Consider the following 24899-nt stretch of genomic DNA (forward strand, 5'->3'; position numbering starts at 1 on the left):
CACTTCCTGTAGGTCTTTTTCTGGGTAGCCCCCACCCCCACCCTCCCTGGCCATGCCGCCTAAAATGCCAGCAGCCTCTCTTCTGCTTCCAATTTCCTTCCCTGTCAGTATTTTTTCCCTTAGTGCCTACCACTACCTACTGTGCTTAATAGTTCACTGATTTATCTTGTTGATCATTGGTACCGCCCACCCCCACCCTCTGCTGTGTCCTCAGGGCCAAGGACAGTATTGACACGTGGGAGGTGCTCCATCTGTGATTCTACCCTGCAAGGACGGTGTTCATTTCCCCGCTGGTGAGGAGACTCAGCTTCAGAGATGTTTGATAACTTGGCCAAAACTCATTCATCTAATAATTGGAGAATATGATACTTAAATGTAGGTGTGGGTGGCTCCAAATCTGGTCACTATCCATAGCACCGGGGACTCAAAAGCCAGCCATAAATCCCGAGGCTCTGGACAGATGGAGGGTAAGCAGCCCAGGGTGACGCTGGCGAGTGAGAGACCACTTCTGCTGAATCTGGGCATGAGAGCTGAGACCCAAAGTCACCAGGGGGACCCACTGACGGTTTTTCCTGCCCTCTGTGGTTTTTCCCCTCCTAAGGTCTACCTGGCTGTCAGTGGCCAAACCCAGCTAGGCCGAGAAATTGCCACAAGAAACAATGAACATTGCTGAACACTTAGTGTGCACCAAGCTCTATTCTTAAGTTTATGTGTTTGAATTAATTAGATGCTCCTATTAGCCTTATAAGTTGCATAAAAATATTATTGCCCTTTTACAGAAGAAGAAACTGAGGCACAGAGAGACCGAATAACTTGCTCAAAGTCACAACGCTAGTAGCAGAGGCAGATTTGAATCCAAGCTGTCTGACTTCAAGGTCTTCATCATTTTGGTCTACACTAAACAAATCCTTGATTATCTATAGCTTTCCTGTGTCAGAGAAACAGGACCTACGCAAGTGTATAAAGAGAGCCAGAGATTCCTCCCTGGAAGGTTTTAACCAGAGATGGTCCCTCAGCCAGAGCTGAGATTCCTCCCTGGAAGGTTTTAACTTGTTTATTCACCCAACCTTTACTGTGTACCTAGTATGTGCCAGGCACTGCATGGGCACAGCAAGTAAGGAGAAGGTAAACTTGGTCTCTGACTTCAGGGAGATGGCAGCCACGGACCCGTCCTTGGGCTGCTGGTCCTGGCCGTGGGCTGTGTTTTCTTTCATCCTCAGAGGGCAGGTTCTCTACTCTATGCTGGAGGAAACTGAGGCTCAGAGAAGTTAGGAATCGGACTCAGGATCACACAGCAGAAGTCAGGATTTGAATCAATCTTAACAACCTGCTGTTTCTTCTGCTCTGCTGGATGGCCTCCCCTCCACTGTCTGGCCTCCCCTCCACTGTGATGTCCACTCCACAGGAGCTGCCTTGCCTCCGGTGTGGTCTCCCCTGCCTCCGACATTGTCCCCAATTAGAACCACCTGCTAGTGCTGAACCCTCCCTTGGCTCTGCAGGGGCTGCTTGTTCATGCCCTTGGCTGGAGGTACCAGCCTAGTGTGCCTCCCGACACAGCCTTACCAAGAAGGGGTGGTTGGTCCCAATGTGTAATATGACCCTGATGCCAGCTCTAGGATGGGGAGGTACCCAGGATATGGTGGATGTTACTGTTGTTATTGTTTTGTGTGCCTCTTAATTTTGTGTATTTCCGTTAACAACCTTGAGAGCCGTCAGCAGTGACTGGCCTCTCAGGGCTGGAAGTAACCTCAGAGGGTCACTCCACCTGTCCTGCCTCTCTGTAGGGCCCTGCTCAAGCCCTTCCAGGCAGGGAATCCTCTTCTGTTCTCTGAAGCCTCCTCAGGGAACACTGCCTGGGGTCTCAGCAGTCTCTACACTTTCCACACTCTGTCCCACAGTATAATCCTTTCTTAGGCCAGCCTGGGGCTGGGTCCTGGGGGTCTTGTACCTTCTCCAGGGAATAGGTCAGTGGGGCTTTGCCCCGGGGTTTCGGCTCCTCCCAAGCCAGAACCGCGTAGGCCTCTCGAATCTCGCTGGCGTGGACATTGGTTGGGGGTGAGGGGATGGTCACAGCATCTGGAATCAGAGTCATTGGGGCAGAGATGGAGGGTCCTCAGAGACCCCTCACCTCAGCCCCTCATTCCACAGAGGCAGGAATTTGCTCTAGGTCAGCTGGCAACGTGAGGCAGAGCCAGGGTCAGAACCCAGGTCTCCTGATGTCCTGTTCAGGCCTTTTCCCAATATGCCACCTCCTCCATGACACCCTGGCCTCCTCCAACTAGACCCCACTCACCTTTGCATCCCCCTACCCTGCATGTGGACAATTTCTGCCTCTTTGCCAGTGTGTATCCCAGAGTTTCCAGAACTATGCAGGAGATGAGGGTCCCGCATACCTTCAAAGTCGTCCATGCTGACTGTGATCTTGTTTCCCAGATCAAAGGGGATCTCTAGGGTGAGAATGGAGCGTTGAGGGTGGGGGGCAGGAAGAGTCAGGCCCTGCTCCCAGTTCTGAATCCTGACCTGACCTGGTCCTAGCCTTGCAGCCCCCGGCCCTCACTACGTGACTCCGGCACGTGCTGCCCCCGGGCTGGGGCTCCTGAGGGCAAGGCTATTTTTCTCCTTGAGATTAAGGACATCCTGAAGAAGGTGCTGTTGCCCTCATCCTGAAGAAGGTGCTGTTGCCCTCCGTCAGTTTAGCTTTATCTTCCCCCTCGGGGTAGGGGGTCCTGAGGGCAGGACTGTGTCTCCTCCATCAGACTGGGGGGTCCTGAGGGCAGGACTGTGTCTCCTCCATCAGACTGAGGGTTCCTGAGGACTAGATTGTCTCCTCCATTAGGCTGGGGGTCCTGTGGGCCGAGCTACCACCTGTGTGAGGCAGTCCTGGAGGCTCTCTGACTGATGCTCTGTCCCTTAGGACCTCTGTACCCACCTGTCTTCCTCTGGGCTGCATCACGGTCACCCATGACAACAGCTTCCGAGGCCTTGGAGGGGAGGCTCCTGCCTGCCCTATTGATGGCTCTCACCCGGAACCGATAGCTCTGGCCTTCGACAAGGCCTTGGATTGGGCACCGACAGGTCCCTCCAGGGGCCTCATGGCAGGGCACCCATTCCTTGGAGTCACCCTGGCACCTGTGGAAGACAAGCCCCAGCTTTTAGCCCTTGTTCAAGATGCACACCTTCCCAGTTTGAGCCTCTGCTAGGACCACACTCTGACCCCAGCTGCCTGCCCTGCCCATCTCTGCCAGTTAAAGTCCTCCCCTGCAACTGAAGAGCCTGGCTCCAACCACAGCCCCCCCGGGAGGCCTTTTCACGGTCCTCAACCCTGACACTGACCAACACAGCCAGTGCCCCTCATGAGCTTTCCTGTAAACCCCAGGGCAAAGCCCCACACTCAGGTCCCACTTCACGTCCCCATAGCCCTCAGAGCCAGGTGTAGGCTCCTTCACGCTACATGTCGGGGTCCATGGTTCAGAGAGAGAGAGAGGTCACCCCTAAGATCATAGAACTGGGATTTTGCCTGAGAGCTGTCCACTCCCTATGTCAGAGTGCGTTCCAGGTTGACCCTCGGAGCCTGGGCTCTCTGCACCCTCTCAGGCAGCTTGACATTACTGACGCAGTGGTCAGTGTGCATCCAACTCCTGTCCCCACCACTCATAGCAAATGTGACCGTGGGTGAAGTCACCTCCCCCTTATATGGGGTGGTTGTAAGGATAGAAAGAGATGAGACATGCCCTTAACGCAGCCCGGTACTCCACAGGGGAGCTGGTGGGATGGCTGTCCTCTCCCGCTGGGGCCCCAGAGCCGGCAGCATGGGAAGGCAGTGGGAGGTTCTGGGTCCTCTGACTCCTTTCCCCTTCCTGGGGTGTTCCTCTCCCTTGGGGTCAGTGCTATTCTATCTCTGCCATTCAGGGAGAAAAACGTCCAACAAATTCACGTGTGCTCAGGCCTCCAGCACTTGACCGCCTTGCCCCTCCAGGTTGGCTCGTGTAGAGGGTGCAGAGGGCAATGGCTGGTCCCCAGTGGTGGGATTCCAGGCATCAGTGGGATTTGAGGGCATGAATGCCCTCCTGTTGTTCCTAAATGATACAGCATGTCTCTTTCCTGCCCTGTTCGGAGGAGCAGTGTTGGGATGGCTGTCTCAGAGGCCAGGCCTGGGGCCCCCTCTTTGCTGTGAGCCCACACCCAGACAGAATTCTGCCCCTAGGGACTCTGCCACTCAAGAGACTGACTCACCTCTCGATGGAGTAGGCAGTGATGGGGCTGCCCCGGGTGTCACTGGGTGGGGCCCAGGTCAGAATGAGGCAGTCCCTGTCCACATCCAGGCACTGAACATTCAGTGGGGCCCCTGGGGCCCCTGGATTTTCAGGTGCAGCATCTGGAACCCAGGGGTAAGAGGAGGGGGCATTGCCAGTCAGTGGCCATTTGGCAATGAGTCCCTTTCCACTTCTGCCCAAACACCTCCCTTTCATTATCCCCCCAGGGGCACAGTTCTGATGTTGAGAACTAGGGCCTGAATACCAGCCTCCTTAGCCCCCCAGACAGCAGCATCTGGGAGGGGGGAGTACCAATTATTAAGGCCCATTTTCCACCAAGCATCTGAATAATTGGCATAATTAATTTCTGAGCCCAGAGCAGCCCTCTACTTTGTAAATGGAGAAACTGAGTCTTGCAGAGGTGAGTGATTTAGCTGTCCAAATTCACCCAGCGAGTAAAGTGACAAAATCAGGATTCGAACCCAGATCCAGTGAAGAAACCAGTAAGCAGAGCTCAGTTAGTGGCTAGAATCACCCCAGCCCCATGCTCTGCCCTCCTTCCCTAGCTGCCAGCCAGTCTGTCTCTCAGGCCATGTTTTCTTAGAGCAGTGGTTCTCAGCCTTCCTAATGCCGTGGCCCTTTTTTTTTTTTGTAAAGACAGTCTTACTGTACCACCCTCGGGTAGAGTGCCATGACCTCACACGGCTCACAGCAACCTGTAACTCTTGGACTTACTCGATTCTCTTGCCTCAGCCTCCCAAGCAGCTGGGACTACAGGTGCCCGCCACAAAGCCCAGCTATTTTTTTGTTGTGGTTTGGCTGGGGCTGGGTTTGAACCCGCCACCCTCGGCATATGGGGCCGGCACTCTACTCACTGAGCCACAGGTGCCGCCCTGCCACAGCCCTTTAATACAGTTCCTGTGGGTCGCGACCCACAGGTTGAGAACCACTGTCTTAGAGGGTCACACAGTGCCACAGAGGTTCTTAGACTCTAACCCAATGTCCTGATTTTATGGGAGAAAAACTGAGGTCCCACAGCAAGCCAAGTGCAGAGGCCTGTTAAGGGGCTCAGCTGCCACCGGCCCCCACCCCCTCACCTCTCACAAGCACATAGGTGCTCTGCTCCTGGGGTCCACGGGGTGAGGATACCCGGATTGTGTAGAGCCCCTCATCCTCCTTGTAGGTGCAGAACACCTTCAGGGACGCCTGGCAGTTTTCATAGAGAACCTGTCGTCGACCTAAGGACCTCAGCAGCTTCCCTGTAGAGGGGAAGGAGGTTTAGTGTGAATTTATGGGGGACCCTGGCCTCAGCTGGGAGCCCATAGAAGCTCTGGAGGTTCACAGGCCCAGGCCAGGCAGAGGGCAGGGCTGGGTGGCTGCAGCCTGAGGCTCGGGGTGGGGTGTCAGCCTCCAGGGCTTTGCTAGGGTGGCAGCTGAACTCTCCTCTGCAGAAGGCTTGGGGGTGGGGAATAGGGCCCAGAGTGGGGGCAGAGGTTCTGTGAGGGAGTGGGAGCAGAAGAGATGGGGCCTCAATGGCGTTAAGGGACTCAAAGAAGGGGGGCTCAGGGAAGGGGCTGGGGTCTCATTGAGAGAAAGGAGGTCTCATTGAGGTAGGTGGGGGCTGGTGGGGTGAGCTTAGTGAGGAGGAGGAACCCAGGAAGGGACTCTGGGACTCAGGGAATGGGCCCTGCCCTGAGGCCATGCCATGGGGGCCATCTCTTCTATTTGTGACACACAAAGTCTCCTCCCTCCTCTGTTCTGGAAGATCTGCAGGCCTGGGGAAACATCTCAGGCTTTAGGAAACTCTGCAGCTGTTTCTCAGGGCTCCTCAAGTCCCCGGCCCCTCAGGCAGTCTTTCCTGGGCTCAGGAGGTAGGGCAGCAGGAGGGGTCTGTGTTCCTGTCCTTTGGCTACAACCTGATCAAGTCGGGGCAGCAGGTCTGGACATCCTTCTCACCCTCTTCCTGCCTTGGCTGACCAGCCTTCCCAGTGATACCCCAGAGGCATTCCAGCCTATAAGCCAGGAGTTATTTACTCTGCACCCCCATCTTGCTTCTGAAAAGCCACATGTGACTGTCACTACCTGTCCCCCGCTGTCTCCCAGCCTTGGCCTCTGTTCCCAGTGATGTGGGCCACGAGCCTAGCTAGTACTGATGGCTTCCTCCCTCCTCCCTGAGCTCACATGCCTCTGTACCCATCCCTCACCCCAGCCCCAGTACAGGGACTAACACCCCACAGATGTGTGGTAGACATTTGTGGGGCAACGTGGCTGACCCCACCTGGCTATGTACCCACTTTCTTCTGGCTCCTTAGCACCCTGTGGAGGAAGGCATAGCTTAATCCCTGTCCACTGTGGGGGGAGGGGGGGGGTCCTGAATCGGGGATGGAGCCAGGCCTCTAGTCCCACTCTAGCTTTCTGCCTCTCTGGATCTGAGCTGAGCTGCAGAGGGGGCTGCCTCTGGAGGCTGTGGTTCAGGACTGGGGTCCTCACCATCTTGGAACCACTGGATGTTCTGCTCAGCGTCTAACACATCTTCAGAAAAAAAGCAGGACAGACAGAAGGGCTCCTTCTCACGGGCAAAGATTGGCTTCAGCATTGATGTGAATTCCACTTTAGGGCCAAACATCGATCCTGTGGTGGGAATAAAAATTGGGGGCAACAATTGAGATAGCCAGGGTGGCTGGGGGCTTAGATGGGGGCCAGGATCTTTCTGGGGCCACCCCTCTCCTCTTAGTTTTGATTGGGAGAGGCCTAGCTTTGGGGGGTAGAGGAGAAGAGACTTATCTAGGTGAGAACCAGAAAAAACAGAACAGCAAATATCTGAAAGCTAAGTGCATTTGGGCTTTGCCTTTTTAACCCAGTTTTGGTCAGGGGGCAGCTGAGCAGTAGGGGGCAGCCTTGGGGCTACCTTGGGACTCCGCCAAGCTAGTCTGCAGGTATTACCAGCTCACAGACAGATCCCAAGTGGACATCCTTTTGTGGGCAAGGGATGGGTGTATTATAAAAAAAAAAAAAGCTGTGGGGAGGTCAAAACCTGAACAAAGAGTCCCTAGTACCCCCCATCCTCCCACACCAGCCTACTTACGTTTAAAGATCTCTGAATCGAAGCCAGCATCCTTCCCCAGGTAAGCTGAAAACCCAAGGCAAGCAGAGTTGGAGAAGGCTCAGACTGCGCATTCCTACTATATTTTGGGGACATGGGCTTTGGGCATGGGTTTGAGGGCTGGTCTGTCAGTGGTTTTTCCCCTGTGGCTTTGGAAAAGTTCTTTTACCTGTTCCCTGCCTCAATTTCTTCATTAGTAAAATGGGGACAATAATTCCTACCTGATGATGTGGTTATGAGTTAATTAGTTCACATGAGTAAAGCTCTCAGCCAAAGCCTGACAGACAGTAGGTGCTCAATAAATGCTGGTTTCCTTCTTCTATCCAAACTGGCCACCAGGATCATGCCCTGTCTTCACAGAGGTTCAGCCTGGTTAGAGACTGTGGATTGTTCGTGGGTCAGGGAGGGAGACAAGGGGAGCAATGAGAGAGCTGCCTGGGGGCTGAAGGGTGAAATCCAACGTCATACTGATACAGATCACCTGAGAATAATAATAGCTGTCACTCACAAAGTGCTTGTCACATGCCAGCAGTCGCCTATTTGTAGGTACCCTTACTACCCTCTCATACCAATGGGGAAACTGAGGCAGAGTCCCCCAGCTAATGTCCCAGGAGTCTGGAATGATGATATGACACTGGTCCCTGGGAAGGACCTTCCTGGGTGACGTCCAGAGAGAGGCAGGAGGTTGCCCAAGCTCCCACAGAAAATAAGTGGAAGACTTAGGATTAGAACCCAGGGCTCCTGCCTCCCAGCCTAGAGCCTTTCACCAAGACCACCAAAGTCGCTATGGAGGTAGGAGCAGAGATGGTGGTGGCGGTGAGCAGATGCTCTCAGCAGGAAGTTACGGGAGTCTGGGAGCCAAGAATAAGCCCAGGGATCGTAGAGGTGCTGGCCTGGAGGAGGCAGGGACAGGGATCTGGGTGAAGTGATAGGAAGGACGGACAGAGAGAGGTGGGGCTCTAATGTCTGACCTTGGGCTTGACTCTGGGCACAGCCTATGGGGACAGCTCAGATTTCCACATAGAGAGCTTGGCCTGGCAGTGAGGACAGCTGCCTCCTGAGAGCTATTTGGGGAACAGGACAGAGGGTGGAGAGGGCTGTGCAGGACAGTTTAACAAGGTCTGATGAGAGGCAGGGAGGGGGGCTGGACTCCACCTGTCTGCAGCCCAGGACAGCTGCCTTAGGAGTGTGTATGTGGGGGGTGGGGTGGGTGAGAGGGATGGGGGAGCTTCTCTCTCCCAGGGGCCCCAAGTGCAAAGCACAGCATTCTCAAGAGTCCAGAAGTGTGGCCACCTGGGCAGTGCTCTGCCCTGGTTGTAGTTGGGTAAGTTATTATTTCCCAGGAGCCTATCACATGCCAAGCTTATCTGTATCATCTCATTAAAGCAACATGAGCTTCTGAGGGAGGTGATAGGATTCCCCCTTTCACGGATGAGGAAATAAAGGCTGAGAGAGGTGAAGTGGTTTCCTAGGTTTGCATAGTCTGTAAGTGTCAGAGCCAGGACGTGAACTTGGGTCTGGCTGACTCATGTATCCCCTGCTCCCCTGCTATGATTTTAAATGCCCACAAGGTAATCTCCAGGAAGGGCTTGAGCCCTTCCCAACTGGGAAGTATGCACCAGAACCCAACTGGGGCAGTTGAGGTCAGGTGGGGAGGTTGTGGGGCTTGGCCTTTGTTCCTGAGGACACTACCCTCCCAGAGGCCCTGAGCTGGATCCAGACCTAAGTCTAGCCTGGTGGGATAAGCATGGCGGCAGGGAGGGTTGCCTTGAACAGTTGTATAGGTTGTACAATGCACAAAGGTGTCCTTTGAGAGAGGGCGCGGTGTCTGAAATCCAGTCTGTTTTCCACTTGCCAAGCAGTGTGTTCTGGCTACTTTTGCCTGGAGAAAGGGGCCCCCTTTTTCTAATTCATCCACCCAGTTCACACAGAAATGCCATCCATGCAGACAGAGCTGAATTCAGTCCCAGTCCTGTCACCAGCTAACTCAGGACAGAATCAGGTACTATTAAGTGTGCTTGGTATGTAACGAGAGCTCAAAAAGGTTAGTTCCCTTCCCCTGTCGTCGTAATTGCTCTTGGCACCAGTCTACAGGGGCAAGATGATCCTGCCTCACCCATGCCTCACAACATCACCCCCAAAGCTGGCAGTGCTGCCCCTGCGAGGCTGAAACAGAAGAGTCTCACTGGCTCCAAAGGGCCCCAGGGCAGTGGGAGTCTCCACCGCTACCCTGGCCACCCAATGTCAGGCTAAACACCCTTGGGTTAGGAGTCCTTCCTAGGGTCGGAAACAGACCCATGTCCTCATCTGCTCCACGTGGGTTTGTTGTGGTCCAGGCTGGCCTGTTGGGGATGGGAGGACTCACTGCGGACGAGGACTTTGGCGAAGGAGGAGGCTTGGCCGAAGGCATTCTTCACCCTCACGGTGTAGGTGGCTGAGTCCTCAAGGGTACATCTGAAAAGAAGAGAGGGAGAAGTTGCCCTCTGAGACTGCTGGGCTCTGTGGGAAGCACAAGTCCCCACAAGTCCTCCGTGGGAAAGGGTTAAAGGAAAGCCTCATGGTGCAAGGGGAAGACTTGGGCGCTGTCTGTGAAAGGCTGTGTGTCTTTGGGCTGGTGACTGTAGCTCTCCATGTTTCCATGTCTTCTGAAAAACTAGGGATATAACACCACCTAAACCACCTCAGGGAAAAGTGCTTCAAAAATACGATGTGCCACGTTGCATTGCTACTGCTGACTCTGGAGGATCAGAGAGGTTAAGTGACTTATCCAGAGTCACACAGTGACTGGAATCCAACTCAGCTGCAAACCAGAATTCTGGAGCAGGAGCATCATCCTTTCAGATGATGAACAGAGAACCAGACAGACTTAGCTGAAGCACACTGCGGATCGGCACAGAACTGGCCCAGAAGCCCACATGTTGTGTTCCCAGTGAAAGCTTAGGTCAGCTGCAGCCCAGGGGCACCTTGGTGACAGAGAGTAGGTGGTAGCATGTGGCACATCTGGCCCCATCAGCAAGCACAGAGGCCCCACAGTGCCTCCTTTTTACCCTGGTCACTCAGGGCAGGAATCCCCCCTGCTTCAAGGGCCAGCCTCATTTGCCCCTCGAGGCTCCCTGGTCTGCACACCTTCCCCGACTGTGCAGCCCGTGGGGCACCTCCCTGTTCTCACTTTGCATGCTCAGGTATTTTTAACCATGTAGCCCCACTTTGCTTCTGAGAAGCAAATGTCCTATTTGTCTTTGTGTCTTTGAAGTCAGAGTTGGTTGAGATGGAGGGCTTGGTATTTTGAAAACAATCCAGATGAAGAGAACTTGCTCAAACCCAGGCCCTGCCTGGGGCTAGCTGTGCAAGACTCTTTGCTTTCGGAGCCTGTCTCTTCCCTGAGACGTGGGATGACCATGCCTCCCTGTGGGCGGGCCAGTAAGGATTACTGATCATATGCACAAAGCACCTAGTACAGGGCTTGGCACCAGGAGGACCTTGACATGCGGTAGCTCACATGAATGACACGTACATTTGGAGGATTGTACTTTTATATGCCCTCCACGCAGCCTGCCTCTTCCTCCAAAATCAAGCTTAAGACTCACCATCTGCAGGGATGCAAGGCTGGTTTAACATACGCAAGTCTATAAACGTTATCCACCATATTAACAGAGGCAAAAATAAAGATCACATGATCCTCTCAATAGATGCAGAAAAAGCATTTGATAAAATCCAGCATCCTTTTCTAATTAGAACACTGAAGAGTATAGGTATAGGTGGCACGTTTCTAAAACTGATTGAAGCTATCTATGACAAACCCACAGCCAATATTTTACTGAATGGAGTAAAACTGAAAGCTTTTCCTCTTAGAACTGGAACCAGACAAGGTTGTCCTCTGTCACCTTTACTATTCAACGTAGTGCTGGAAGTTCTAGCCAATACAATTAGGCAAGACAAGGAAATAAAGGGAATCCAAATGGGAGCAGAGGAGGTCAAACTCTCCCTCTTTGCTGACGACATGATCTTATACTTAGAGAACCCCAAAGACTCAACCACAAGACTCCTAGAAGTCATCAAAAAATACAGTAATGTTTCAGGATATAAAATCAATGTCCACAAGTCAGTAGCCTTTGTGTACACCAATAACAGTCAAGATGAGAAGCTAATTAAGGACACAACTCCCTTCACCATAGTTTCAAAGAAAATGAAATACCTAGGAATATACCTAACGAAGGAGGTGAAGGACCTCTATAAAGAAAACTATGAAATCCTCAGAAAGGAAATAGCAGAGGATATTAACAAATGGAAGAACATACCATGCTCATGGATGGGAAGAATCAACATTGTAAAAATGTCTATACTTCCCACAGCAATCTACCTATTCAATGCCATTCCTATCAAAATACCAACATCGTACTTTCAAGATTTGGAAAAAATGATTCTGCATTTTGTATGGAACCGGAAAAAAACCCATATAGCTAAGGCAGTTCTCTGTAACAAAAATAAAGCTGGGGGCATCAGCATACCAGATTTTAGTCTGTACTACAAAGCCATAGTGCTCAAGACAGCATGGTACTGGCACAAAAACAGAGACATAGACACTTGGAATTGAATTGAAAACCAAGAAATGAAACTAACATTTTACAACCGCCTAATCTTTGATAAACCAAACAAGAACATACCTTGGGGGAAAGATTCCCTATTCAATAAATGGTATTGGGAGAACTGGATGTCTACATGTAAAAGACTGAAACTGGACCCACACCTTTCCCCACTCACAAAAATTGATTCAAGATGGATAAAGGACTTAAATTTAAGGCATGAAACAATAAAAATCCTCCAAGAAAGCATAGGAAAAACACTGGAAGATATTGGCCTGGGGAAAGACTTCATGAAGAAGACTGCCATGGCAATTGCAACAACAACAAAAATAAACAAATGGGACTTCATTAAACTGAAAAGCTTCTGTACAGCTAAGGAGACAATAACCAAAGCAAAGAGACAACCTACACAATGGGAAAGGATATTTGCATATTTTCAATCAGACAAAAGCTTGATAACTAGGATCTATAGAGAACTCAAATTAATCCACATGAAAAAAGCCAACAATCCCATATATCAATGGGCAAGAGACATGAATAGAATTTTCTCTAAAAACGACAGACAAATGGCTAACAAACACATGAAAAAATGTTCCTCATCTCTATATATTAGAGAAATGCAAATCAAAACAACCCTGAGATATCATCTAACCCCAGTGAGAATGGCCCACATCACAAAATCTCAAAACTGCAGATGCTGGCATGGATGTGGAGAGAAGGGAACACTTTTACACTGCTGGTGAGACTGCAAACTAGTACAACCTTTCTGGAAGGAAGTATGGAGAAACCTCAAAGCACTCAAGCTAGACCTCCCATTTGATCCTGCAATCCCATTACTGGGCATCTACCCAGAAGGAAAGAAATCCTTTTATCATAAGGACACTTGTACTAGACTGTTTATTGCAGCTCAATTTACAATCGCCAAAATGTGGAAACAGCCTAAATGTCCACCAACCCGGGAATGGATTAACAAGCTGTGGTATATGTATACCATGGAATACTATTCAGCCATTAAAAAAAATGGAGACTTTACATCCTTCGTATTAACCTGGATGGACGTGGAAGACATTATTCTTAGTAAAGCATCACAAGAATGGAGAAGCATGAATCCTATGTACTCAATTTTGATATGAGGACAATTAATGACAATTACGGTTATGGGGGGGGAACAGAAAGAGGGAAGGAGGGAGGGGGGTGGGGCCTTGGTGTGTGTCACACTTTATGGGGGCAAGACATGATTGCAAGAGGGACTTTACCTAACAATTGCAATCAGTGTAACCTGGCTTATTGTACCCTCAATGAATCCCCAACAATAAAAAAAAAAAAAAAGACTCACCATCTGCTGAAAGGCCCAACCCTCGCCTCTCTAACTGCTTCCTTCTGCACGCGTGTGTATGTTTGTATGTGTTTGCACATATGTATGTTTTCTGTCAGCTAGCACCTTGCTTTCTCAGCTCAGCATTCGCTATTAAATCTCAGAGTCCACGTGTCTCCGAGTGTATTCCAAGGCATCAGAACCACACAGGGTGAGTGCCTATTACATACTGATTCCTGGGCCCCACTCCAAACCAAGTTAATCTGAACCTCTAGAGGGCCCAGCCCTGGAATCAGTATTTTGACGAGCCCCCCAGTTGTTTCTAAAGGCGAGACACGCTGAGGACACAGCTCTGAGGAAGCTTGGGACCCTGCTCTGGCTTTGGTAATGGTAAAGTCTGGGGGCTGTGGATCCCTCCGGATTCACAGACTCACCTTCTAATCTCCAGGGTCAACAGCCCGTAGTTGTTGGTGATCCGGTACTTCCCAGCAGGAAAGAGGCGAGGATCGATTCGCATGTCATTTTTGTACCTGTGGAGATTCTGTGGTCAGTGACAGGCGGTGTGGTTCTAAGTGGTTCAGTGTGGTATCTAAGGGGGCGGGAGCCTCTCAGGCTTGGATTCCAACCTCAGTTTTGTGTTACTTGCCTATGTGACCCAGGGCAGCACTTCCATTGAACTAAACTGAATCTCAGTTGTCCTCCTCTGTGAAATGGGAGTATAATAGCTCCAGCCTCACAGGAGGCTCTATACACTACAGATGCTCAAGGATTTGTTCCCCTTTGGGGGGCAGAGAAGAGGGAGCAGTAGCCCCTCACCCTAGCAGGGCCACCCCAGCTTTTTCCTCCTCTCTGACGGGGCTTGCCAGGGAAGGTACCCCCAACCCCTACCTGCCTTGCCAACCCTTCAGAATGGCTGCTCTTTATTTTGGCTGTTGTTACAATCACCTGAGGAGCTGTTGAAAATTTCTATGTTGAGTTTTTGAACATAAGCCTTTGGGAATTTGCATAAGAAACTGCTAATTGTCCTCCAATAGCCATTCTTGATAAAATTTTCCCCTGGGCCACCCCATATATGACATGTTTCTTCACCTCTCTTTCTGCCAAGTGTGGTCATATATATGAGCTAGGACTGGTGATAGCAAGTGAGGACAAGTGTCAAGTGGCTGCTCCTGTGACAGCACCCTTTGCCCGCTTTCTCATCATCCTTCCTCTGTCCTGCAGCAGAAACAGGGCTGTGATGGCTGCTGTCTCGCACCTGCAGCCCAGTGAGCTGGAGGAATCTGAGTCCCTACTGACCCTGGGGAGCAGAATAGCCACAGCAGCTCTATGTTGACATTTAGGTGGAAGAAAAATAAGCTTCTGTCTCGATTAATCTGTTAAAAAACCCCACACAATTTCTCGCCCAGCCTGCATCCCAGATCAATGAAATCAGAATTCTGGGGTGGGGGGAACTCAGGCATCAGTATTTTTAAAATCCCCTGATCATTCTCGAGGGTGGTCAAGCACACAACCACGCCCTGGATGTGGCAGGGTGTTTTTTGTGAACTTGGGGTTCTTGTTCTGATGTGTGAACTAGACAGGGTTTGGCCTGGGTGTCTGGAGGCCTAAGGAGTCCAGGCAGGGGAGTGTCAGTCACAGGTAGGAGGCCTAGGTTCTTGATGCAGCTTGCTGTATGACCTTGGACCACTCAGTCTCCCTCTCTGGGCTTCTAAGTCCTCAAGGCTGCTGAATGGATGGTCTCATGTGGAGGATGCCCAGTGGTGATGGTTGAGGTTGAAGAGGAGGCTTTGCTGAAAGAGGTGCCCAGTGATCTGGAGTGTCAGTGTGCTGCCTTCCCCGGACCTGGCCCTGCACACTCTGTTTGTCTCCATGGCAACCAAACAGCACCACACCCACATTCCAGCACACAACCTTAAGCCTTGGCCCTCTTCCAAAAGGAGCCCAGCTAGGTCTCCCATGGGGAGGGTGGTACCTATTTTTCCAGCTGTCCCAGCAGCTGGGAGCCAGGGTCAGGACCCCCATCAGACACCTGTCACGAACATTTCAGAAACCTCAGCCTGGCTAACAATGTGTCTCCTGGGAAAAGCATCAGCTGCTGCTCTGGCCCAGCCTGAAGAGCCAGAGACCTCAACCAACGCTTCTCCCACCCTATCTCTGGGCCTCAGTCTCCCACCTACAGTCAGGCCCTTGAAGGAGGAATGGTGTGGATGGGCCTATGTGGCTGCCAGTGACCAAACAACATTAACAGAGGTAACTGACGCAGGAGTCCAGTCCAGGGCCTGGCTCAGGGAGGACCTCATCACAGCGTGAGTTTTTTTTTTTTGTAGAGACAGAGTCTCACTTTATGGCCCTTGGTAGAGTGCCGTGGCCTCACACAGCTCACGGCAACCTCCAACTCCTGGGCTTAAGCGATTCTCTTGCCTCAGCCTCCCGAGTAGCTGGGACTACAGGCGCCCGCCACAACGCCCGGCTATTTTTTGGTTGCAGTTTGGCCAGGGCTGGGTTTGAACCTGTCACCCTCGGTATATGGGGCCGGCGCCTTACCGAGTGAGCCACAGGTGCCGCCCACAGCGTGAGATTTTTATTATTTATCTAACTTATTTCCTCACATATTTTGGTGTTAAAGTTTACTTTTTTTAGTAGGACGTGGACTGAGAGATTGATTCTAACGTCAAGACCCATTTCTGTGGTGAATGTGGCCAGAGTGGGCCTTGCTTAACACCAGTCCTCCCTCGGAATGTGGTGGAAGCTTCTCTTCGTCTCAGACCCTGGAGGTGAGGACTGTGGGGGGCGGCGCCCTCCTCGCCTCTCCGGTGTCTCCAGGATTTCCTGGCTTAGCTTTCGTGATGCCCAGCTCTGGCCCAGCCACCTTCCAGCACTCCCCGTCCTCTGCTCTGGTCTTTCCCTCCTTGTACCCCTGGCCAGGCCCCTGGTGCCTCTCAGGGCTTAGAGCTTTCTGGCTTGAGGAGTCCCTGCTTTCCTTCACACAGCGCCAGGAGATGCTCCTCCCTGACTTCCCGCCATGAAAGCAAACCCCTCTCTGGCCTTTCATGACAAGTTTCGTTCTTTCTCAAGGATGCTGATTCAAGTTAGTCCCATTGGATAAATGGGGGCCACTGAATGCGTTGCCGTGTGCTTCTCTCAAGGCTGTGTGTTTGAGTCTTCTCAGTGCCTCAGCATTTAGGAGGTGTTCAATAATTGCTGAGTGAACAGACTCCCCTGACAAGCCGGGTGAGCCAGGGAAGGGAAGAGAAAAGAAAGGAAGCGAAGGGAAGGGAAAGGACCCTGATCCAGGGCTGGGTCTCCACCAGTGCCTGGACAGGGCAGATCCCATCCTGAGACAACCAGGAGCACCGGTGCCACCCCAGCCACTCTGACTGGAGGTGGGCCTGCCCTCGGCTCCCACTGTGTGTCAGGAATGCTCACCTCCCTGTTGTGGCAACCTTGTTGGCAGGGGTGGAAACAAGTCCCCCTCCCGAGAGGCTTCCAAGAATGCCTTAGCCATGGGCCTCTGGGCCAGGACCGGGCAGGACATGGCTTCAGGGCCAGGACAGCTGAGGTGCTGACTTCCACTTAGCCTAGACAGGTGCTGCCAGCATCCTCCTACTTGGACCAACAATTTGCACCCAGGAACCACCTCGGTCCCCACTGAATCCCAGCACCCAGCAAGGTGCTTGGCGTCCTTTTTGAATAAATGCCAGCTGGCCATGACCAGCCCCAGTGCCAGCTCCCTCACAAAGCCTTTCTCGACAGCTCCTGGCAAAAGTGCCTTCTATTTCTCTGACTTTGGAAGCATTATGGTGCTTGAAGAAAAATGACAGCTGTAATGATCCCTTTCCTATTCTCTAAGCTGGTTCAGGGACTTCATGGGCTAGAGGCAGGAGACCTGAGTTTGAATCCTGACTCACACTGGCTGTGTGACCTTAGGTGAGTCACATTACCTCTCTGAGCCTTGATGGGCTAGAGGCAGGAGACCTGAGTTTGAATCCTGGCTCACACTGGCTGTGTGACCTTAGGTGAGTCACATTACCTCTCTGAGCCTTGATGGGCTAGAGGCAGGAGACCTGAGTTTGAATCCTGGCTCACACTGGCTGTGTGACCTTAGGTGAGTCACATTACCTCTCTGAGCCTTGATGGGCTAGAGGCAGGAGACCTGAGTTTGAATCCTGGCTCACACTGGCTGTGTGACCTTAGGTGAGTCACACTACCTCTCTGAGCCTTGATGGGCTAGAGGCAGGAGACCTGAGTTTGAATCCTGGCTCACACTGGCTGTGTGACCTTAGGAGAGTCACACTACCTCTCTCACCTCTGAAATGGGGATAATAAATCGTCCCTTCCTCATGAGTGGCCTTGATACTCAGCCATAGTGAGGTGCTGGGTCAGCACGATGTGGACTTTGGTGTAAGATGCCACTGCTTTCCTCGTGTTCTCAGCTGCTCATGAGCGTGTCTTCTTCCCTATCAGACCACAGTCTGTTCACCCTCACGATCTGGCCCTATACCATCTCCTCTGAGACGCCTTGCTGGATCCTTCTGGCCAAGGCAGCCACTTCCTCCTGTCACCCCCACTTTTTTGATCTCCCATATCTCCTATAAGGCTGCTGTTTCTCTTCCGGACTGAGAGTTCCCTGAGGGTAAGTTTGTGTCTGGTTCATTTCTGCAGCCCCGTGTCTGAGTCAGGTTGTGGGACAGATGATCCTCTCGGGAAATATTTGCTAAAACCCCTTCCTCGCCCAGGCATTACAAGGTGCCTGGTAATGGTCTTGGACCCAGAGGAAATCAGTAAACAGTGGCTCAGCTGTGGAAATGGCACGCCTGCCTCCTCCTGTGGTAAAACTGAGAACTAGGACGTGACTCTGCCTGTGCAGGGGCCCCGTGTCCTTCCCCTCCCCTCCCCCAGCAAAGCCTGCCCCCTACCCCTGCCTCTGGGGTTCTGCTATGGCTGCGCTCCCAGGAATGGCATCTCCTGATTTCCCAATACTTTTCAAGTTCTGAGGGCTTCCATGCTGTCACGGCATTAAATCCTCACTGCATGTAGGCTGGACAGGAGGTCTTCAACCCATTTTACAGAATAGGAAACTGAGGCAGGACAAGACAGGTTAAGAATGCTGGCTGAGGCTGCACATTGAGTTAGGAGAGGGAGAACCAGGCCTGGAGCACAGCACTCCCCACCCCAGGCCTGAGCTCCTTCTGGCTGCAGGCCCTGCCCTCCCCACCTTCTCCCCTGCTCCTGGCCCCTGCCCTGCCTCCCACCATCATCCCCCAGCCCTGGAGACACCCAGCTCAGAGCAGCTGTCTTCTCATGCCACCAGAGTCTTATTTTATGAGGGCTGGCCCAGAATTCCAGCCCCAGGGGCCCAGAATTCCAGGCCCAGGCTGGCTGGGAACAGCTAAGAATAATCCAGGCCCTAGTCTCTGGCAGTTGCTGCCCTATTTGAGGGGTGAGCAAAGCTCAGGGTCCATGGGTCTGTGGGTTTGCTAAGGCCACAAGAACTCAGGCTATAAGGAACATGCACTCACATGACCCCAGGGACCCCAAGCATGGAGTCAGGGTGAGGACCACCCTCGCACCCCAGGGTGGCTTACCAGGTGATCTGGGGTGGTGGTGAGCCATAGATGGTGCAGGTCAGCAGGACATTGGCGTGCTCCCAGACAGCGTGGGAGCGCAGAGGTATCCAGAACCATGGCCCCCGGCCTGAGCACAGCTCCCTTAGCTCCTTGGTCTCCTGGACCTTCTCCTCCATCTGAAGGCAGGAGAGTGTGTGACTCTGATGCTCCAGGGACCACCTCTTAGCCATCGCCTTCCCCCAGACACCCAGACTCCAGAGGCGGCACCCTCCTCAGCACCAGCTGAGGCAGTGTGGGCCAGTGGGGAGGGCGCGGGGCTGGGATCAAGGCCTGACCTTTCTGCTCTCCAGCTGTGGGACCACAGACAGGTCCTCAATATTCCTATCTGTGACATGGGATGATAATAACATCTCTCCACCCACTGTGGGTCGTAGTCAACATGGGCACTGAGAAAGCCCACACAAGTGTGATCTGGGGAGGGTGCCAAGAGTGGCTTAGATCTCAGACCTCTTCTGTGTTCTCAGCACTGGCAGTCACCTTACAAACCCAATCTCACATAAATCCCGCCTCAGGACTGGGAACAAGACAGATGAGAGCACTGAGGCTCAGGAATAGTGACTCGATAGCCCCTGGTCACATAGCTGGCAGGTGGGGGCACAGGTTCAAACCCAGGGCTCAGCCTCTGTCCCGGCCCGGAGGCTCCCCAGGGCCCCTCACCCGCCGTCTCAGCGCCTTCCGGTCACACCTCTGGCGCAGCATCCGGTGTGTCCGCAGGAAAGCAATCTCGGTCTTTTCCCAGTCATTGCCGAAGCCCACCCACTTCTGCCCGCGCTCCTCCAGCTCCACGGTGGAGGTCTGGCGTCTCAGCTGGGCTTCCCTGCAGGGACAGAGGCCACAGGAGCTTAGGCAGGGCCAGAAGGGCATGGGGCAGCCTGGCAAGTTCCCTCCTCACACCCAGCAGGGCCAGATGCACCAGAAGCTTTTGGGGAACAAGTGCAACTTTATACTCTCTTTTGTCTCCAAAACTCCCTGAGAGGGCCCAGCTTACAGTCAGTGTGTAATAAACACTTGCCTATCATTACAGTTTGTGATGCTCTTTCAAAAACCTTTGGGCAGCTAGGTGCAGTGGCTCATGCCTATAATCCTATCACTCTGGGAGGCTGAGGCGAGAAGATCACTTGAACTTATGAGTTCAAGACCAGCCTGAACAAGAGTCAGAACTCCATCTCTATTAAAAATAGAAAATATTAGCCAGGTGTTGTAGCAGGCACCTGTAGTCCCAGCTACTTGGAAGGCTGAGGCAGGAGGATGGCTTGAGCCCAGGTGTTTGAGGTTGCTGTGAGCTGGGCTGATAGCATGGCGACAGAGCGAGACTCTGTCTCAAAAAAAAGAAAAGAAAAGAAAAGAACAAAAACAAAACCCCAAAACAAACAAATAAAAACTGTGACTTTTTTTCACTAAGGCCAAGTGGGCAGGCATTAGTCTATCCTGCCAGGCAGGTACTGAGCCTCACTGAGTTATTTCCAACCAGTCAGGACCATGACCCAGGCCTTCCAGGCCAGGGCCCTGCCCAAGCCAGACCCCGATGCTCGAGGCTGTCATGCTCAGGGGCCTTCCAGGCTCTGGGCTCCTGTGTGAAACTGGGGCTGGTTCACTCGCTCCTTCCCTGCCACTCCCAGCCCTTCCCACATGAAGCTCATGGGTGAAGTAGGGCCCCCATCCTCTCCCTTGGGGACAGTCCCTCACTGCTATGTGGACCTTCTAGAGGGCCACATGTGGGCCCAGGCAGACAGCCCAGGGCTTACACTCCTGTTGATAGCCCCATTCTAGATGTGTAATTTTGGGCGGGTTCTCTCAGCTCAGGGTGGGGGCCCAGCAGGAAGTAAGAGGACCTGACAGGATGGCTCCCCCTCAGGCAGGGTCCCCTGGGAAGGTCACCTAACTTACCAAGACAATTCGGAGGAGGCTGTCAGAGCCAGGGCTGCAGCGAGGGCATAGTCGGCGGCCGTGAACTGGTACTCTTCCTCACTGCGTCCAGGAGGGGGGAGTTAATGGCTCCTGCAGGATGAGCTGGGGGCTCCCGGAGGCGAGGGCTGCATCCACCCACCTCAACCTCAGGGTGCACGCAGGTGAGGCCGGGCCATCCGCCCTTAGACAGGGTTTCCAGAGGGAAAGGCTATTCCTCCCCTCTGATCAGGGGCCTCCGGAGGGCAGGGCTGTGTCTGCCTCCTCCGCCTGGGGCCTTGTGCTCCCACCTGCTGCGGAAGGTCCGCCTCCGCACAGAGGAGCCCATGTGCAGGCTATGCTCCCGCTGCTCCTTCTGCTCCTCCTCCTGCCGGTGTTCCAGCCTGTGGACCTCCATGGCCTGGCGGGGCTGAGGGTCCCCCACACTTCCGGGGTTGTGGGGCAGAGTCATAGCTACAAGAGCAACCACCTGTCAAGGCCAAGGTCCATGGTCATTCTAGCAGGTACCTGCCCATCCTTTCCTGTGCTGTCTTCCCAACATCTCTGGGAGGCTGGTGGGCCTTGGGGTGGGCAGACAGGGGGGCTGAAGCCTGAGAAGGAGAGGGACCTGCCCAAGGTGACGGAGACAGGCTTCGGGCTCTGAGCCTGGCTTCTCCCCGACAGCATGGACCTCCTCCCAGCTAAATGAGCCCCACATAAGGGAGCAGACCCTGGCTTCCAGATGCTTCTAGCTGCAGACCTGCCCTTGGCTTACTGCAGGATCTGGGGCGAGCTTTGGCTGTGTCTGTGGCTCAAAATGGACAAGTGTCCTCCCTGTTCCTGCACAGTCCTCATTCAGTCCTGCCATGCTGGTTCCACTCCTGGAGCACCCTTCCCCTCCCCTGGGAGAGCTTAACTCCAGCGATGCTTCAAAGGCCAAGCTGAGAATGCTCCAGTAGGCACAGTGGTTAATCACAGAGGCCCGGGCCCAGCCCAGCAGGTGTGATCCCAGCTCCTCACTCCAACTTACAAACACGTGACCTTTTGCAGAATTCTATGACTTGGTTTTCTCATCTGTAAAATGGTCCAACCAACAACTACCAGAGTAGTTGTAAAGGTTAGATGAGTGCCTAACACTTACTAAGTACTATGTAAGGGTCAGAAGTTGGTATTTTTTAAAGAAGCCCTGCTAAAAAACTATAGGCCATCTAGAACTCTCCCTACTCTAGTCCTTTTTGTACTTTTAATATGTACTGCACAGTTTAGCTCTGATTCAGAAAATGCCTCCTCATCCAGTTTAATTATTTTGCATCTGTGCATCTTTACTCTTCCACAATGTTGTATGTGAATTAAAAGTAACAATAGTGAGCACCTCCTGTGTGCTAGGCCCCACCCTGGGAGTTTTCACATGCATAATCCACAATCCCTGCAATAACTCAAAGGACAACAGCCCTGTTATCTCATTTTACTACTGAGGGGGGGAAGCACTTGCCTATGGTCACTGGCTAGTTGGTGTTGGGGCCGTGACTGCCAGGCCCCTGGGCCTCCTGACCTCTGCATCTGATGTCTGCTCAAGCCCAGGCCTTGGCTGGGGCTGAGAACACAGTGGACCACAGACCCTTCTCCTAAGTGGATCACAACATGTAGATCCTCCTTTGCGTTCCTGAGGCTCAGGTGTAGGCCCCAGATGGTGCTCAGTAGGGCCGGATCAAATTGATCTGGAGGAGGCTCGTGGGTACGGAGAGACAAGGGAGGTGGTTTTGGGTTTTGGCACTCAGCTCTTCCTCAGATCTGGGCTTTGGTGTCTGCTATGAATCTGGGGCCCCTGGGGTGGCTTTCATATCTCGTCCAGGTGGGAATCCTGGTCAGCTCTGACCTAGGAGGATCCCTGCCCAGGCTTGGGAGGGAAAGAGAAGAGGAGACACCACTGCCCGCCTCTCCTGTCAGCTCTGTCTGGCCCCTACCTTTCTGGAGGGGCCAGGTGTCGGGGTGTGTGTGTGTGTGTGTAGACTGTCCTCTGAACTTGGGGTGTGAAAACAGCACCTGGGTGACCATTTATCTAAGTCTGTGATGTGGAATCTGAGCCCACTGGCCCATCAAAGATCACTTGACTTGGAAGGGGCCTTCTGGGGAGTGTTGCGGGGCTTGGGCTGCTGAGGGCCAGCCTTAGTGGGCATCTACTCTTTCCAGTTCCTAAAAGTTTGCTGCCTTTGGGCGTCCACAGCTGTGGGAACCAGGAAAGAGGGTGGATTACCACAGTGTTAGCTGGGACCAAGGGCTGCCCCTAAAGCTCCCTTGGCGCCTGCCCTCAGCCTCAGCTGAACATAATGGGACAGCCACCCTCTTCGGCTTCACATATAGGCCCTCCCGATGGAAGAAGGTCTCTCCGTGCCCAGAGAAGTGGCCAGCCCTGCTCATTCTGCCCTTTCCCCTCGTAGTCCAGGAGGAGAGCTGCTAGGTGCTACCCTAGGCAGAGCAAGGTCCCCTCATACCCCCAGTTTTCCTGGGACAATGTGGCCCTGGCCCCAGCAGCTTAGAGTTAACATTCCCTGGCGTCAGCTTCTGGCTCCCTTCCCCTGGGTGCTCTGTTCCTGATTAGCAGGGTGACCAGGGCTGGCGCACATCCCTGACCTCAGGGCCTCAGGCAATCAGACTTCTGGCTTTAGCGGGTGAGGCATGGATTCTTTTTAAAGCACTGACTGATGCTCAGGATTAAGCAGGGACAGGTTTGCAGCCTCCCTGCCCTTTCCCCACAGGACCAGGTTGTCCAACGACTCTTCTTTCCACCCAATCCTTAATCTGCTTCACAGCCCTCCAACAGGCATCCCTAGGAGGCCTCTCCCCTTCCCCAAGAGGGGAAGAGAAATGCATGGAGGTTTTTCAAGATCCCTCTGGGGAATGATGGCAGAGGCTGCATTGGGTAGGAGGAAGCAGAGACAGCGTCTGTACCAGCTGGAACATGATTTTAGTGGGTGGCTCTACCAGCTTCTCAGAGGCTCCAGTTCCGAGCTGGCCTCTGATCAGCCGGGGCACTGGGCGAGATCCTTTCCGGATCTAAGACTTGGGATCTGAGGGCTAGCTCCCTTCCCTGCCTGTGGGGTAGGCCAACCAGAACTCGGCCAGCACTGCTGTAAGTTTGGGGGTCTTGCCAGCTCACCCTGGTCCCTGCCAGTTGCTGCTTCATCACAGGAAAGAATTCAGTTCCCAGCATGGCCTTGTGTGTGTGTGTGTATACACAGGCGTGTACACATGTGTGCAGCTTTCAATAGGACAGAAAACTCAGCTCTTGGGAGACCCAGCGCCACTCGGAGCAATGGGATGGGGCAGGGATTTCTGAGATTCTATCCATCATTTTAACTTTGAGGGGGCCTTTTCCCAACACACACACAAATCTCTCTTTCCCCAACACACACACACGAATCACTGCTTTCCACCCAGTGGAAAGCTGAAGTTCTTATTTTCTGGAGGTGTATCTGCCCACCCCGATCCCTGCAGGTGACTCACAGAAGCAGCTTGCCCACTTAGGAGTCTCTGGGGAGAAGATTCCAGGGGGTGAGAGGGTCCTGGGTCTCTTCTTGCCCTTGGCTCAGCGGCGACTGGGAGAAAAATGTGATCCTGGAGCCTGCACCGTCTTAAATATAGCAGCACTGTGACAGTACGATGACAATGGAAGAGAACTATGGTGTGGGGCCGAGTGGGGAGGGACAGCTCTGTCCTGCCAGCACTGCTGGGTGGCAGCAACAGGTGGAGCTGGCCCCCACCCCGCCCCCATGCCCGCTCCTCCTCCTCTCAGGGATGCCTCAGCCTGACTCTTGCCCCTGTCACAGTGGAAAGGACGGCTCAGGCCTGTGAGGTGGGAGGTGGATCCAGCATAGTTCCCAGCTGTTGGGACTTCAGATCTGAATTCTCCTCCTGGCTGGGCTGGGTGCCCTGGGAAAAACATTCAGCTTCTCCAATCTGATTCCCCTTCTAAAAAATGGAGACCTCAAGACTGAACATCCGGATGTCATGAAGATAAAATGTGACCTAGAAATAAGTCTTTAGTGCTACTAAATTATCGCTGGGTAAGATGGAAATGTGTGGCTTTTGGCGTCTACCACCAGTTACTCACATGGCCCCTACCCTGTCATCTGT

The 24899-nt window shown here is 53.0% G+C and overlaps 1 protein-coding gene across 1 annotated transcript in view; it reads right to left on the reverse strand.

Moving 5' to 3' along the window:
• Positions 1-24424, reverse strand: part of MYOM3 (myomesin 3) — a 55711-nt gene extending 31287 nt beyond the window's left edge. The window contains exons 1-14 of the mRNA XM_053575143.1: positions 24270-24424; positions 21077-21255; positions 20769-20849; positions 19539-19698; positions 18840-18997; positions 13689-13784; positions 9722-9810; positions 7339-7383; positions 6744-6884; positions 5351-5512; positions 4234-4375; positions 2930-3129; positions 2394-2447; positions 1949-2076 (exon numbers count right to left, since the gene is read on the reverse strand). Coding sequence (XP_053431118.1) covers positions 1949-2076; positions 2394-2447; positions 2930-3129; positions 4234-4375; positions 5351-5512; positions 6744-6884; positions 7339-7383; positions 9722-9810; positions 13689-13784; positions 18840-18997; positions 19539-19698; positions 20769-20849; positions 21077-21237 — 1617 coding nt within the window. The 5' untranslated portion in view covers positions 21238-21255; positions 24270-24424. The remainder of the gene's footprint in view (positions 1-1948; positions 2077-2393; positions 2448-2929; positions 3130-4233; positions 4376-5350; positions 5513-6743; positions 6885-7338; positions 7384-9721; positions 9811-13688; positions 13785-18839; positions 18998-19538; positions 19699-20768; positions 20850-21076; positions 21256-24269) is intronic.
• Between the last annotated feature and the right edge of the window lie 475 nt (positions 24425-24899).

The sequence above is a fragment of the Nycticebus coucang genome, chromosome 22 (assembly GCF_027406575.1).
Source record: "Nycticebus coucang isolate mNycCou1 chromosome 22, mNycCou1.pri, whole genome shotgun sequence".
Taxonomy (NCBI): Eukaryota; Metazoa; Chordata; class Mammalia; order Primates; family Lorisidae; genus Nycticebus; species Nycticebus coucang.